We start from the raw sequence: 13,921 nt of genomic DNA, 5'->3' as shown, positions 1-13,921 counted from the left end.
TATAATTCTGCTTTATTATGTCCTACTGTTGGTTGACATTCTATCCTCCACCCTGTGCTGGTTATGAATCCCATACACATATGGCTTTCATCCAACAAAAACATTCAGTATTGGTCATTGTTTTATTTTAGGTAACCATACTTTTGATGACAACTGTTCAACACTCTAGAAACAGCCATTCTAAGGGTGTAGAGTAGGACCATGTCCCTTCCCTCCTCAAACGTTCCTGGAATTTCGGGACTTGTCAGAAACAATTTGCCAGCTATGCTCAGTAAAGCCGCTGGAGCCTGAGAAACACAATAGGGCCAGACCAGGGGCTTAGCTGGCAGGATGCACCATTACACATAGAAATGTAATGTATAGAGCTAAAGCAACTTATTCTATACATCTGAGTCATTGCTGTTCTACACATTACAGCTCTATTTGTTCTGTGATGAGGCTCCCTGTTGTTTGAGCAGCTCCTGGGGTAGAGTAGGAGTTGGAGTTCTCCCCATGTGCTCTGCCACTGACTTAATATCCTTCCCTTTCTTTCTTCAGATAGGCTAATCAGTTTCTCTCCCATTGGCCACAGAGAGTTCTACTTGAGAGAAAGGGTGTGGCCAGACTGGCAGAACCAGATTATCTGGGAAGTGAAGTTATTCCTCTGTTATAGCAGTTTTCTGGCTAACTGTTAACATAGAGGAAAACTAACAGAACAGGCACACCTGTCTCCTACAGCTAACAGGTCTGTGAAGTGGAGGGCTAAGAAGATGCCATGAGGATTATATTCAGGAGGATGGGATAAACATGTTGTTAACTTTATGGATACGTTATGGAGAAATCCACTCTCCATGGCTTGGCTCAAGTGGCAGTTACATTCCTGGTCAAGAATAAAGGGTCGTTTCTACAACAAGGACTACTAATTACAACAAGGACTACTAATTACAACAAGGACTACTAACTACAACAAGGACTACTAACTACAACAAGGACTACTAACTACAACAAGGTAAATAGAACAACTCATGCCTTCCTGCTTCTGGGAAGCTTTCCACTAGATGTTGGAACATTGCTGCAGGGACTTCAGCCACAAGAGCATTAGTGAGGTCGGGCACTGATGTTGGGTGATTAGGCCTGGTTCGCAGTCTGCATTTCAATTCATCCCAAAGGTGTTCGATGGGGTTGAGGTCAGGCTCTTTGTAGGTCAGTCAAGTTCTTCCACAACGATCTTTACAAACCCTTTCTGTACAGACCTCGCTTTGTGCATGGAGGCATTGTCATCCTGAAACAGGCTCTTCCCCAAACTGTTGCCACAAAGTTGGAAGCATAGGATCATCTAGAATTGATTTGTATGCTGTAGCATTAAGATTTCCTTTCACTTAAACTAGGGGCCTAGCCCAAACCAGGAAAAAAATCTCCAGACCCTTATTCCTCCTCCACCAAACTTTACAGCCGGCACTATGCATTGGGGTAGGTAGCGTTCTCCTGGCATCCGCCAAACCCAGATTTGTCCATTGGTGAAGCGTGATTCATCACTTCAGAGTACAATGGCGGCGTGGTTTACACCAATCCATTGCACATTGTGAACTTAGAGTTGTGTGTGGCTGCTCAGCCATGGAAACCGATTTCATTAAGCTCTCAATGAACAGTTATTGTGCGGAAATTGCTTCCATAACTCGGTAGTGAGTGTTGCAACCGAGGAGAGATGATTTTTACACGCTGCGCGCTTCAGCTCTCAGCGGTCCCGTCCCGTGAACTTGTGTGGCCTACCACTTTGCGGCTGAGCCGTTGTTGCTCCTAGACGTTTCCACTTCACAATAACAGCACTTACAGTTGACCAGGGCAGCTGTAGCAGGGCTGGAATTGTATGAACTGACTTGTTGGAAAAGTGGCATCCTATAAAGGTGCCACGTTAAGTCACTGAGCTCTTCAGTACCAGCCATTCTGCTGCCAATGTTTGTCTATGGAGATTGCATGACTGTGTGCTCGATTTTATACACCTTGTCAGCAGTGGTGTGGCTGAAATAGCTGAATTCACAAATTTGAAGGGGTGTCCACACTGTATTTTCTCAAGTTTACCGTGGGTATCACCCCCCTTGGATTTTTTTCACATTTTGTTGCATTACAAAGTGGGATTGAAATGCATTTAACTGTGTTTTATTAAAATTGTATTCATAAAAAAGAAAACACGAATATACCTTGATTAAATAAGTATTCACCCCACTTAGTCGAAATAAACACTTTTGGCGGCAATTACAGCTTGTGTTGGATGAGCCCAAAACATAAGGCTTTGCGTTTAGACCAAATAGTTTATTCCTTTGCCATGTTTTTTTTTACAGTATTACTTTAGTGCCTTGTTGCATTCAGGATGCATGTTTTAGAATATTTTGATTCTGTATATATGAAATCTTCTTTTCACTCTGTCATTTAGGTCATTATTATTATTTTACTACAATGTTGTTGATCCATCCAGTTTTTAGAATGTTTTACTACGCTTCTTTTCCCTGTAGGTTTTATTAACGGAAAGTCTAGGTTGTTTGGGGATTTTTGAATAACTTTCTTAAAAGCTTTCACTGAATGGTTCAATAAGACTTTTAATAACAGCTTAGTTGAACTGTTTTGAACTCACAGATAGGACACATGGAAATGCATGTTCTTAAGCATTAATCATGCAAAGACATGTATTTTTATTGTAACCCAGAGTCGGTGAAATTTGAACCTATAATCTTCTGGAATTTGTCCACCGTGCCACCAGGCTCGAGCAAGCATGTCATGTTTATTTATGCATTCAAAACTGTTTCAAACAGACCCCATTTCAAAGGAAACAAGCCCTCATTAAGATCAACACACTTAACAAGATGGGGGATAGAGAGAGTTTTGTTGATGCTGAGAGCGGAATGGATACTGAATAAAAATATAAACGCAACACGCAACAATTTCATTGATTTTACTGAGACACGGTTCATATGAGGAAATCAGTCGATTGAAATAAATTCATTAGGCCCCAAATCTATGTATTTCACATGACTGGGAAAACAGATATGCATCTGTTGGTCACAGATACCTTAAAAACTAGACCTCACAATGGGCCTTAGGATCTCGTCACAGTGTGTTTGTGCATTCCAATTGCCATCAATAAAATGCTATTGTGTTCGTTGTACGTAGCTTATGCCTAGCCATACCATAACCCAACCACCACTATGGAGCACTCTGTTCACAGTGTTGACATCAGCAAACCGCTCGCCCACACAATGCCATATACATGGTCTGCGGTTGTGAGGCCGGTTGGACGTACTGCCAAATTCTCTAAAACGACCTTGGAGGCAGCTCTGGTGGAAATTTCTGCAGTCAGCATTCCAATTGCACGCTCCCTCAAAACCTGAGACATCTGTGGCATTGTGTTTTGTGACAAAAATGCACATTTTAGTGTGGCCTTTTATTGTCTTCAGCACAAGGTGCACCTGTGTAATGATCATGCTGTTTAATAAGATTCTTGATATGCCACACCTGTCAGGTGGATGGATTATTAAATGTTTGAACTGTTAAGAAACATTCTGTTTTTCCTTGTGTAGTCTTAACATTCTGTATACCCCTTGTCCTGAGGGTCAAAAATGACCCGCCTTCATTAAACCCCCAAAATAAAGCAACTTAATTGAATTTTAAACCCCAAATCTATTTTGCAAGTCCAGGATGATGGCTGGCTTCCTGTCCTCATGATCACTGATCTCAGCCGTTTTGTGCAGTGTGCTCAGGAGGACCACATTCTTTTTCCTCTTTGGGAGGTAAGAAACTAGAGTGGTGGTGGGGCCTCTCTCCCCCTTGTTGCGAGGAGTGCAGGGGGGAGCTCAGAATTGTTCTTTCTAACTGTGCACAACCATGGTGATCGTCCTCTTCAGGAGCTGCTGGCTGAAATCAATCAGTAGCACACATAATCTCAATTTCTCATTGTGTGTGTGTGTGTGTGTGTGTGTGTGTGTGTGTGTCTCATTGTGTGTAAGACAATCTTTGTACCCTGGTGGTGTACAGCTTCCAAGGAAATATGAAAAAATGCAATGTTTCACATTTTCTAATGTTGGGGTCACTCTAGGAAAAGTAATCAAATTTCAAGTTGAAAAAATATCATTTAGGGGGTTTTCTCTGCCCTCGCCAACAGCCAATGAAATTGCAGGGCGCCAAATACAAATCAACAGAAATCTCATAAATCAAATTTCTCAAACATACACGTATTAGGCACCATTTTAAAGATACAATTATTGTTAATCCAGCCACAGTGTCTGATTTCAAAAATGCTTTACAGCGAAAGCTCCACAAACGATTATGTTAGGTCACCACCAACTCACAGAAAAACCCAGCCATTTTTCCAGACGAAGAGAGTTGTCACACAAAGCACAAATAGAGATAAAATTAGTCACTAATCTTTGATGATCTTAATCAGATGACACTCATAGGACTTCATGTTACACAATACATATATGTTTTGTTCGGTAAAGTTCATATTTATATCCAAAAATCTTATTTTACATTAGCGTGTTACGTTCAGTAGTTCCAAATCATGCAGTGATATTGCAGAGAGCCACATGAATTCACAGAAATACTCATTATAAATGTCAATGAAAATATTATTTTTCTAAAGTGTTTAGGCTCTGTTCTGTGGCGCTAACTTTACCAAAACTTTATAATTTTTAGACATAGAAATAGAGATACACTTCTCCTTAATGCAACCCCTGTGTCAGATTTCAAAAACACTTTACGGAAAAAGCATAATCTGAGAACGGCGCTCAGAGCCCAAACAAGCCAGAGAAATATCCGCCATGTTGGGTAGTCAACATTATTCATAAACAGTATTATAAATATTCACTTACCTTTGATGATCTTATCAGAATGCACTCCATGGTATCACAGTTCCACAATAAATGCTTGTTTTGTTCGATAATGTCCATCATCAGCTTCTTTTGTTAGGGCGTTTGGTAAACAAATCCAAAAGTGCGATCTGGTCCATGCGGACGAAACGTTCAAAAAGTTATATTACAGGTCGAAGAAACTTGTCAAACTAAGTATAGAATCAATCTTTAGGATGTTTTTATCATAAAAGTTCAATAATGTTCCAACCGGAGAATTCCATTGTCTGTTGAAAAGCAATGGAACGACAGCTACCTCTCAAGTGAAAGCGCATGACTGAGAACGAGGCTGTAGGCAGACCATTGACTCAAAGAGCTCCCATCCGGTCCCACATCACATGAGAAGCCTGAAACAACGTTCTAAAGACGGTTGACATCTAGTGGAAGCCTTAGGAAGAGCAACATAACCAATATCCCACTGTGTATTCAATAGGGTGAGTTCAAAAACTACAAACCTCAGATTTCCCATTTCCTGTTTGGAAGGTTTTCTCAGGTTTTTGCCTGCCATATGAGTTCTGTTATACTCACAGACATTATTCAAACAGTTTTAGAAACTTCTGAGTGTCTTCTATCCAATACTAATAATAATAATATATTAGCATCTGAGGCTGAGTAAGGGGGCAGTTCACTCTGGGCACGCTATTCATCCAAAGTGAAAATGCTGCCCCCTATCCCAAATAAGTTTTTTAAACATAGTGGCGGGTCAATTTTGACCCTAAAGACAACACAAAGGTTAAAATAACAAAGACAATAAATGTTTTTGTCAAGTTCCTTAAATGTGCTGTGAATGTTCCTAAATCAAGCAAGTATCCTGCACCAATCCCAGAAAGTTGTGGGAAGGCTGTATGCTAAATAAGCATAGGACAACCATGCCCTCACAAAGCTCTAAGAAACATAGTTCCCAGAACGTTATGTGCTAGCTGGGGGTACTCCAAACTATCCAGACACTGCATTAGAAAATAGGAAATGCGGTATATATACGCTTCAGAATAAACTTATGAAACCTACAAACTGTTATAATAATCCACATTTTCTGCTGTCTAGCTGTGCGTGTGTGTCTGTGTGTCTGTGTGTGTGTGTGTGTGTGTGTGTGTGTGTGTGTGTGTGTGTGTGTGTGTGTGTGTGTGTGTGTGTGTGTGTGTGTGTGTGTGTGTGTGTGTGTGTGTGTGTGTGTGTGCGTGTGTGTGTGTGTGACTGTGTGCCCAGGTAAAGGCCTGGTGAGCTAGGAGTCTCTTAACACAGACACACTCCTCCACCCACAGAGGGCAGTCACCCACCTAACACAGACACACTCCTCCACCCACACAGGTCAGTCACCTAACACAGACACACTCCTCCACCCACAGAGGGCAGTCACCTAACACAGACACACTCCTCCACCCACAGAGGTATATCGTTATGTCAGACACACTCCTCCACCCACAGAGGGCAGATCACTAACACAGAACATCCTCCACCCACAGAGGGCAGTCACCTAACACAGACACACTCCTCCACCCACAGAGGACAGTCACCCAACTAACACAGACACACTCCTCCACCCACAGAGGTCAGTCACCTAACACAGCACACTGCTCCACCCACACAGGTCAGTCACCTAACCTAAAGGTCACTTCTCTGAGCGCTCTCATTATATCGTTATGTCAGGGAGATGTACTAGTGACGGGAAATGGCTTGCAGCAAAAACATAAACAAGAGAACTTCTTATGGGAAGAAAAGCTGAGGTAGATCCACTGGTGCTGCAGATAAACGTTGTGCCCATCCATCTCTCCCTGCCATCCTAAGCCACAAACACTACTTGTAGCTTAGTGGACCAAAGGGCTGAAGGAATTTCTCAGGAATGTTAATCTTGTCTATGCATTATTAACTATAGAAGAGCTTCTCAGCTAGTACATAACATTCTTACAAAATACTTTATTTATTGGTATTTCATTACATTAACAGAAAGTTTCCTAAAAATTCAAACATTGTTACATTTAATTTCAATTTTGGTTATATTTCGGGAACACTCTCAGACTGGTTTGACATTGGGCATGTTCTCAAATAGTTCAGAGAACATTAGGAAACACTGTTCTTCTATGGGAATTTCAGCATTTCAGCATAACCTTTCCTACAGGTTTCCTCTTGGTTCTATCAACTTGTTCCAAGAACATTAAGAAACCTCAAAACCACAATAAAACTTTAGTAACTTTCAGATGACATTCTAAGAATGTTATTTAAAAACATATAGGCCAATTTTCTATTCTCAGCATCAACAAAACTCTCTCTATCCCCAATCTTGTTAAGTATGTTCAGGGGAGTTGGGCGCGCCCACTAGTTTTTGTTTCCTTTGAAATGGGGTCTGTTTGAATAGACTAAAATTAACAGCTTAGAATGCTTAAAAAAACATGGTATGATAGCTCCATCCTGGTGCCATAGTAGACTTATTCCATGGATAAAAACAGAAGGTTAAAGGTTGAATCTCACTGATGCTGTGTCTTGTCACAAAAAAAACTAAATGTTTGCGTGATAAATGGCTAAGGAAATACATTTCCATGTGTCCTATCTGTGCTTCAATAAAGTTAACCCCAAATGAGCTAACAGTGTTTTTGAAAGTTTTAAGGAAGTTATTAAAAAATGTCTAAATAACCTCAGGGCATTAATAAAACCTAAGACGTTCTCAGAACCTCCCTGTAACCTAAAAATAAGCATTCCCTGTGGATGCAACATTTTCACTTCTTTTCTCATAATGTTTAAAAAACGTTACATTTTACTGTTCAGGAAACTTATGGATTTGTTCCCACAACCAATGTGAAACCAAAAACATACGTTCCCACAACGTCCAAGAAACCAAATGTGTTAGCGGGGTTTGCGATGCTATAAACAAACAAAGTGAAGATAGACGCGATTCCAATTCAAAGTGGACACACCAATGTAAATATTTACCTCATACAATCTTGAGTTCCTCATTGTAATGATGATTAATTGGGAAGAACAAGAAAGGAAAGGTCACCTGGTAAAAAGTGTTGACTGAAACGGAGTTGTTCAAAACAGTGTTTTGGTCTTCTCTTTAGGCATACCCATAAACAGTGCATTCAGAAAGTATTCAGACCCCTCGACTTTTTCCATATTTTGCTACGTTACAGCCTTGTTCTAAAATGCTTAGGCTCTGTTCTGTGGTGCTAACTTTACCAAAAGGCCTCAACTGACAGGTTCTGCTATCCTCCTGAGGGAACTCCACTCTGACCATGAGGGACCGTCTGGAGGAGCTGCGTCAGAGGGCCCAGGAGTTCCGGGAGGCAAGAAACAAGGCAGATGAGATCCCATTCCCTGAGGAAGACGCTGACCCAGATGACCCAGCATGGGTTAGTGTCGCCACCCCGCAGCAGGCTGTGGTGTTTGAGGAGGAACCAGTCCTGGACAACTTCCTGTCCGAGGCTCAGCATATCCGCGGTGACATCACTGAGCTCGAAACCGAGGTGAGTGATCTTACACATTCCTCCTAAGAGTGGTATACACCATTCGATCCTCAAAGCCTGCACCTTAGTTGGACTGCAACTTAATGTCCATGATAATACTGTGGTGAATTCCGGAGGTGGAAGGATGCTCTATAAATCCTTGTTGTTCATTTATAGTTTGACTGAATTCTCTTCTCCATCTCCCCAGGTGAAGAAGTTTAGCCAGCATCAAAGGAGCCTGGTGGCAGCCATGCGTCGTTTCAGTGTGATGAAGAAGGAGAGCAGTGTGACGAGGGACATCAAGCTGCAGGCAGAGAGCATCTACAGACGGCTGGACGCCCTCTTCAAGAAGGCACAGAGTTTAGAAGGCCTGCAGGGACTAGCTACAGCCACTACACGCATCCAACGCTCCCAACACGCAGCACTACACAGACAATTCCAGCAGGTCACCCTCCAAAAGTTATTAGAACCTTATATTTCAATGGTGTTTTTCTGATGTGTTCAATAACACATACACATTAGCGTAAAAATATTTGTTAGCTTTAGTTTGCACATGGTGGCCTTCTTGAATATCCGCTAGCACTAGCTAAGCTAACAGTGAATGTCTGTTTCTGGTCTAAAGTATTTTCCCCTCTTTTATCACTCCTAGGTGATGCGTTTGTACAACGACTCCATTCTCAATAAACAGGAGCGGTGTAAACACTTCATCATCCGGCAGCTGGAGGTGTCTGGTCGCGACGTCACCGAGGAGGAAGTGGACGAAATGGTTTCTGCGGGGAAGTGGGAGGTGTTTAACCAGAACCTCCTCAACAATGAACGCATCACACGCTCTAAGCTGTCTGAGATCGAGCAGAGACACAAGGTAAGCGTGATGACATTAACATAGGAAAGTTTTGATGTGTAAGAGAATGCGAGACTATGATATCTAAGCAAAGAGAAGACTTTGAAATCCTTCAGTAAGGGAGATCTACAGTAGGCCTCGTATGTCTGTGACAGACAAACACTAATATTGGCTCTAATTTAGACCAATTTCACTGTCCATTCAGACAACTCCTTGACTAACGTTTAGTCCTAATCTTTTCTGTAACTACTATAGGAGCTGGTGAATCTGGAGAGCAACATGAAAGAGCTGAGAGATCTGTTCATGGATGTCTTTATTTTGGTGGAGGAGCAGGGAGACTACATAGACCACATCCAGACCAGCGTAGAGAAGACACAGGACTATGTCACCGTCAGTACAGAGAAGTTTAAAATGGCTGCCAGGTACAAGAAAAATAACCCTTTGAGGAGGCTGTGCTGCTGTTGCTGCCCCTGGAGGTGATGCACATAGAGGAGAGACTGGAGACTGGAGATGCCCCTGGAGGTTTTTCAGATGGGGAGAGGAAGAGTTCTGGAGAGTCTGCAGGTGGCATTTCACTTATAAGAATCTTCAGAGGAGACCATGTGAATCAGGCCTTTGTAGTTGAATTGCTGCAGAGAAACCACTACTAAAGAACACCAATAAGAATAAGAGACCTGCTTGTGCCAAGAAACACGAGCAATGGACATTAGACCGGTAGCAATCTGTCCTTTGGTCTGATGAGTACAAATTTGAGATTTTTGTTTCCAACCTCCGTGTCTTTGTGAGACGCAGAGTAAGTGAACAGATGATCTCTGCATGTGTGGTTCCCACCATGAAGCTTGGAGGGGAGGTGTGATGGTGTGTGGGTGTTTTGCTGGTGACACTGTCAGTGATTTATGTAGAATTCAAGGCACACTTAACCAGCATGACTACCATAGCATTCTACAGCGATACGCCATCCCATCTGGTTTGCGCTTAGTGGGACTATCATTTGTTTTTCAGATGACCTGGCCTCCACAATCACCTGACCTCCACCCAATTGAGATGGTTTGGGATGAGTTGGAAAAAGCAGCAAACAAGTGCTGAGCATATGTGGAAACTCCTTCCAAATGGTTGGAAAAGCATTCCAGGTGAAGCTGGTTGAGAGAATGCCAAGAGTGTACAAAGCTGTCATCCAGGCAAAGGGTGGCTACTTTGAAGAATCTAAAATATAAATATTTGTCTTGGTTACTACATGACTCCATATGTGATATTTCATGGTTTTGAGGTCTTCACTATTATTCTACAATGTAAAAAAATAGTGAAAATAAAGAAAAACCTTTGAATGAGTGGGTGTGTCCAAACGTTTGACTGGTACTCTACATATGAATGCATTTACCTGTGAGTTTCACTTCAAATCAGGCAGGCTCAATGGAAAGTCTGTAATATTTCAAAATCTCATTGTGGATTACGTTATTTCACTGTGGTTATATGTTTGATCACTTTTTATTTTGTTAAGGCCATTTAACATTTCAGAAGATGGCTTTCAGACAAAGACATCAAGATGAAAACTCTCTGACTGTGAACAAACATCCTGTGTTAGGTGAAACTATGACACATTTCAATGTGTCACTGTGCTTTGTCATAGCAGCAGCAGTGTGGGAGTGTACTTCATTAAATACTGATATGTCTCACAGTGAACACAGGGGAATGCCCGGTCACGAATATATGGCCAAGTATGGGGGACACGTTTATGTGTGTGTGTGTGTGTTTGTCAAGACCTCAAGAATAGTAAACCAACTAAAATTCAGAGAAGTGAAGATATTTTGACGGTCCTCACTTGTAAAAAAGCTATTTTAGGCTTAGGGGTTAGGGTTAGAATTAAGGGTTTAGGTTAAAATTAGGGTTAGAGGTTAGGTGTAAGTTTAGGGTTAAGGGTTAGGTTTAGGGTTAGGGATTAACGTTAGGGTTAGGGAAAATAGGATTTTGATTTTGTTGATCCCCAAAATTCATCACAAGTATAGTGTGTGTGTGTGTGTGTGTGTGTGTGCGTGCGTGCGTGCGTGCGTGTGTGTGCGTGTGTGTGTGCGCGTCAACAGTGGACCCAGGTGTCTGATGTCAGAGTCTACACAGAGGACAGGGTGTTCATGAACCTGATTGGTAACACGGGTTTAACTGATATCATAGAACAGGATGTGTCTAGATACACACTGCAGGGCACAGGGAGGATATCAACACATGTAGAAAGGTGGGTCAGCTCTAACACAGCTGAACAGGGCACAGGGAGGATATCAACACATGTAGAAAGGTGGGTCAGCTCTAACACAGCTGAACAGGGCACAGGGAGGATATCAACACATGTAGAAAGGTGGGTCAGCTCTAACACAGCTGAACAGGGCACAGGGAGGATATCAACACATGTAGAAAGGTGGGTCAGCTCTAACACAGCTGAACAGGGCACAGGGAGGATATCAACACATGTAGAAAGGTGGGTCAGCTCTAACACAGCTGAACAGGGCACAGGGAGGATATCAACACATGTAGAAAGGTGGGTCAGCTCTAACACAGCTGAACAGGGCACACAATGCTTTCCGAAGGTATTCAAACCCCTTGACTTTTTCCACATTTTATTACATTACAGCCTTATTCTAAAATTCATTAAATGGTCTTTCTTCCTCATCAATCTACACTCAATACACCATAATGACAAAGTGAAAACAGGTTTTTAGAAAAAAAAATTGCAAATGTATTAGAAATAAAAAAACTTCACAAAAAATCAGACCATTTTACTCAGTACTTTGTTGAAGCACCTTTAGCATCGTTTACAGCCTAGAGTCTTCTTGGGTATGACGGTACAAGCTTGGCACACCTGTATTTGGGGAGTTTCTCCCATTCTTCCCTGCCGATTTTCTCAAGCTCTGTCAAGTTGGATTGGGAGCGTCGCTGCACAGCTATTTGCAGGTCATCAAACCAAAGAATCTTGTTTCTCAATCTCGTTTCTCTCTTTTCTGGTCTGATAGTCCATTCGATGCCTTTTGGCAAACTCCAAGCTGGCTGTCATGTGCTTTTTAGTGAGGAGCAGCTTCCGTCTGGCCACTCTACCAAATAGGCCTGATTGGTGGAGTGCTGTAGAGATGGTTGTACTTCTGGAAGGTTCTCCCATCTCAACAGAGGAACTGTCAGAGTGGAGCTCTGTCAGAGTGACCATCAGGTTTTTGGTCACTTCCGTGACCAAGTCCCTTCTCTCCCAATTGCTCAGTTGGGCCGGGCGGCCAGATCTAGGTAGAGTCATGATGGTTCCAAACTTCTTCCATTTAAGAATGATTGAGGCCACTGTGTTCTTGGGGACCTTCAATGCTGCAAAACATTTTTGGTACCTCGACACAATCCTGTCTTGGAGCTCTACTGACAATTCCTTCGACCTCGTGGTTAGTTTTTTTCTCTGACATGCACTGTCAACTGTAGTATCTTAAATAGACAGGTGTGTACCTTTCCAAATCATGTCCAATCAATTGAATTTACCAGAGGTGGACTCATATCAAGTTGTAGAAACTTCTCAAGGACATCGCACCCTTTTCTGGTCTACCTATGCCTACTTAGGCACTTTCCACCACCATCCCCTATTCACCATTAGGAGTACATTAAACTGTTTCGGAGTAACAACCCTGCCACCAAGTGGCTACAGGGAGAAGTACAACAAGAAGCAAAACATTTTGTTCACATCTGAAAGTTCTGTATCAAATAGTACAGAAAAATCAAGTGTATCCCTGCTTGAGTTACTCACAGTAGGACAGCCTTGCGAGTGATGTGGGTGTGCTGTAGGACGTCAGTGATGACGACCCTGGTGTCTTGGAGGCTTTTGTGAATCGACCACAAATCGACCACAAACACCAGACCATGGGACCGGGTGTAGTAGCTCCCCAACATAGCCCTGCCCAGCCACCCTGCCCCCCCCAAACAAGTCATAAAAGGTCACTTTACACTCCCCCAAACACAGCTCAGCCACAGACACTCCATCGACAAGGGTCTGGTCACACATGTTCTCTGTGAAAGAGCAGAGATTTCACTCACTAATACTCTTCAAGATCTTAAGTTACATAACTGTTACATGTCAAACTTATTTTGAAGTTACTGTCTGTCTTTGTGTATCAGGGATCAGTCAGTCTGTGAAGTTGTAAGATGTTCTTCCGTAACATCTGAGCAAAGTCAAAGTGTGTCTGAGAGAACAACCGTCTGTGGTCAGTCCAGTTATCTGTCATTGTTGTGTGTTGTAGCCTGTGCTAAATCAGACTGGATGAAGCCCAGATCTCAGGAGCTGTGGTAGACTGAAGCAGACGACACAACAGTCTCTAGTCCCTTGTCACAGCTGTTAAAGGGATAGATCACCCAAATACCAAAGACTGAAGTTTTCATACTCGTCAGACTTTTATTATTGGGTGAAGAATCTCAACTGTAAGCCTATGCGAGAATGAAGTTGATGTTACTGCATGAGAGAGAGGCTCACCTCCCTGTAGATCTGTGATTATTGTGGTCTTCCCTGTGTTGTCCAGACCCACCACCACCAGTCACTTTCCTGCTGGATAGAAAATAACAACACAATGAAAGTTAGGTTTATAGTACACAGGTAGAAAACACGGTTGTGACTAAAGGGAGTACAGATTCAAGCAAAAGTGACTTTTTGTGACAAGTTAGTAGAGCATTTTGGCTAACCCTAATCCTTTTCCTAACCTTAGTCTTAGTATCCTAAATTCTGCTAACCTGCTACGAATATGTCACTTCCGGTCATA

At 42.3% G+C, this 13,921-nt stretch overlaps 1 protein-coding gene across 4 annotated transcripts; it reads left to right on the top strand.

The window, feature by feature from the left end:
* Window positions 1–629: 629 nt before the first annotated feature.
* LOC112225506 (syntaxin-19) lies at window positions 630–9,877 on the top strand. Of its 4 annotated transcripts, none has more exons than XM_024389525.2 (5): window positions 630–988; window positions 8,069–8,335; window positions 8,523–8,759; window positions 8,964–9,176; window positions 9,411–9,877. In XM_024389525.2, exons 2-5 carry the CDS (start codon window positions 8,105–8,107, stop codon window positions 9,633–9,635), a joined length of 906 nt encoding a protein of 301 aa, XP_024245293.1. In that variant the 5' UTR covers window positions 630–988; window positions 8,069–8,104; the 3' UTR covers window positions 9,636–9,877. The 4 variants fall into 4 exon arrangements, with proteins under 4 accessions (XP_024245293.1, XP_024245292.1, XP_042162369.1 ...); XM_024389524.2 differs by having other exon boundaries at window positions 8,055–8,335; XM_042306435.1 differs by lacking the exon at window positions 630–988 and adding an exon at window positions 1,150–1,182.
* Window positions 9,878–13,921: the final 4,044 nt, after the last annotated feature.

Source organism: Oncorhynchus tshawytscha, linkage group LG26 (genome assembly GCF_018296145.1).
Source record: "Oncorhynchus tshawytscha isolate Ot180627B linkage group LG26, Otsh_v2.0, whole genome shotgun sequence".
In the NCBI taxonomy this organism is placed as follows: domain Eukaryota; kingdom Metazoa; phylum Chordata; class Actinopteri; order Salmoniformes; family Salmonidae; genus Oncorhynchus; species Oncorhynchus tshawytscha.
This window is presented reverse-complemented; position numbering and strand designations above follow the sequence as displayed.

What these genes read in the sequence shown, in the direction of transcription:
- LOC112225506 (XM_024389525.2), top strand. Translation starts at nt 8,105, where the DNA reads ATGAGGGACCGTCTGGAGGAGCTGCGTCAGAGGGCCCAGGAGTTCCGG. An exon ending in TCACTGAGCTCGAAACCGAG is followed by an intron (nt 8,336 to 8,522) that starts GTGAGTGATCTT and finishes CCATCTCCCCAG; the next exon opens with GTGAAGAAGTTTAGCCAGCA. An exon ending in AGATCGAGCAGAGACACAAG is followed by an intron (nt 9,177 to 9,410) that starts GTAAGCGTGATG and finishes TAACTACTATAG; the next exon opens with GAGCTGGTGAATCTGGAGAG.